At 36.8% G+C, this 1,222-nt stretch overlaps 1 protein-coding gene across 1 annotated transcript; it reads right to left on the bottom strand.

Annotated features, from left to right (window-relative positions):
- Window positions 1–201: 201 nt before the first annotated feature.
- On the bottom strand, window positions 202–930 carry LOC137615100 (uncharacterized). The gene has a single exon (XM_068344730.1). It carries the CDS (start codon window positions 928–930, stop codon window positions 202–204), a length of 729 nt encoding a protein of 242 aa, XP_068200831.1.
- Between the last annotated feature and the right edge of the window lie 292 nt (window positions 931–1,222).

The raw sequence follows: 1,222 nt of genomic DNA, 5'->3' as shown, positions 1-1,222 counted from the left end.
CATGATTTTTGTCCCTATATTGTAAAATCTTTTTAACTCACCTAGATTGAAGGTCTTTTAAAACTAATTTTAATTATGATCTGAAATGGCATTTCTTATTACTAATGTCATAATCTTTGTCCCAGTCCTTGCCTTTATGAGAAGCAGCGAATGGTTAATGGTGCCCTGTTTATATATATATTTTTACTTTCTTAGCCTTCCTCAGACATCAACAGCTTTCATTGATGAACCATTCAATATTCCATGTTGTTTTTCCAGGAGTTGATCAATCTCATCAATTTCCAAATTTTGGAAACGAACCTTACTCTCTAAACTCGTATTTTCTCTACCCAAGTCTATAATTGTCTGTCGTAGTTGATCGTTCTCCTTAGTAGAAACAATTAGCATATCAATCTGGTCTTGTAGTAGATGATCCATTTCCTCCACTTCTACATTCTGCCAGTGAAGCTGTTCCTCTAACATCACCTTCTCTTCTTCCAGGTCTTTTATCTTAGAGCACAACTCTGCATTGGTCTTACTGACACTTTTCAGCTTTTCATTCATTTTTTCGAGCACCAGATCCACCTGACTAATCTCGATTTTCTGCCAGTGAAGATAGTTTTTCATCGTGTCACAGTTCTCCTCCATTTCTTTGACTTTCTCTTCCAAAAGCTTCGCTCGCCTGACTAAGGCCTGGAAAAGTGCATCTTCTCCTTCTCTGACCATTTCAAGCTGGTTCTCTATCTCACAGAAATTTTCTTCCACTTTTTTCACATTCGCCAGTTCCTCTTTCTCCCCTTCTAAAGTTTTCAGATCCTGGGTTTGATTATGAAGATGATATCTGACGTCATTTCTATTATTTACCTGCTTTGTATTATGAGTGTCCACTTTCTCCACACCAGCCTTATTACTTATTGTTTGTTGAAACACAGACAAAAGTTTTCTAATCATTGCTGTACTGTTATTTGGATAAAGGTCTCTCTTCTGTCGATGAAAAATTTCTCCTTGACCTATTTTCATCCGTAGCTTGATGAATTAAGAACACGTAACGTTTCCCAACTTCGGACTGCATTCACGCTAATAATCTTGTAAAATGTTATCCCCTGAAGGATTATATTGCTAACTTGCTTCCTTAATTATCAATTCTGGAATCCAACGAATTAGAAGTCCAGACTCAAGAGGCTTCTCTAGATGGAGATATTGTAAACACTTCCTTGAATTCTACACAGATAACTTGTCACTG

Source organism: Palaemon carinicauda, chromosome 21 (genome assembly GCF_036898095.1).
Source record: "Palaemon carinicauda isolate YSFRI2023 chromosome 21, ASM3689809v2, whole genome shotgun sequence".
Lineage (NCBI taxonomy): Eukaryota > Metazoa > Arthropoda > Malacostraca > Decapoda > Palaemonidae > Palaemon > Palaemon carinicauda.
This window is presented reverse-complemented; position numbering and strand designations above follow the sequence as displayed.

Excerpts from the sequence above, each read along its gene's own strand:
- LOC137615100 (XM_068344730.1), bottom strand. The coding sequence starts at position 930 with ATGATTAGAAAACTTTTGTCTGTGTTTCAACAAACAATAAGTAATAAG.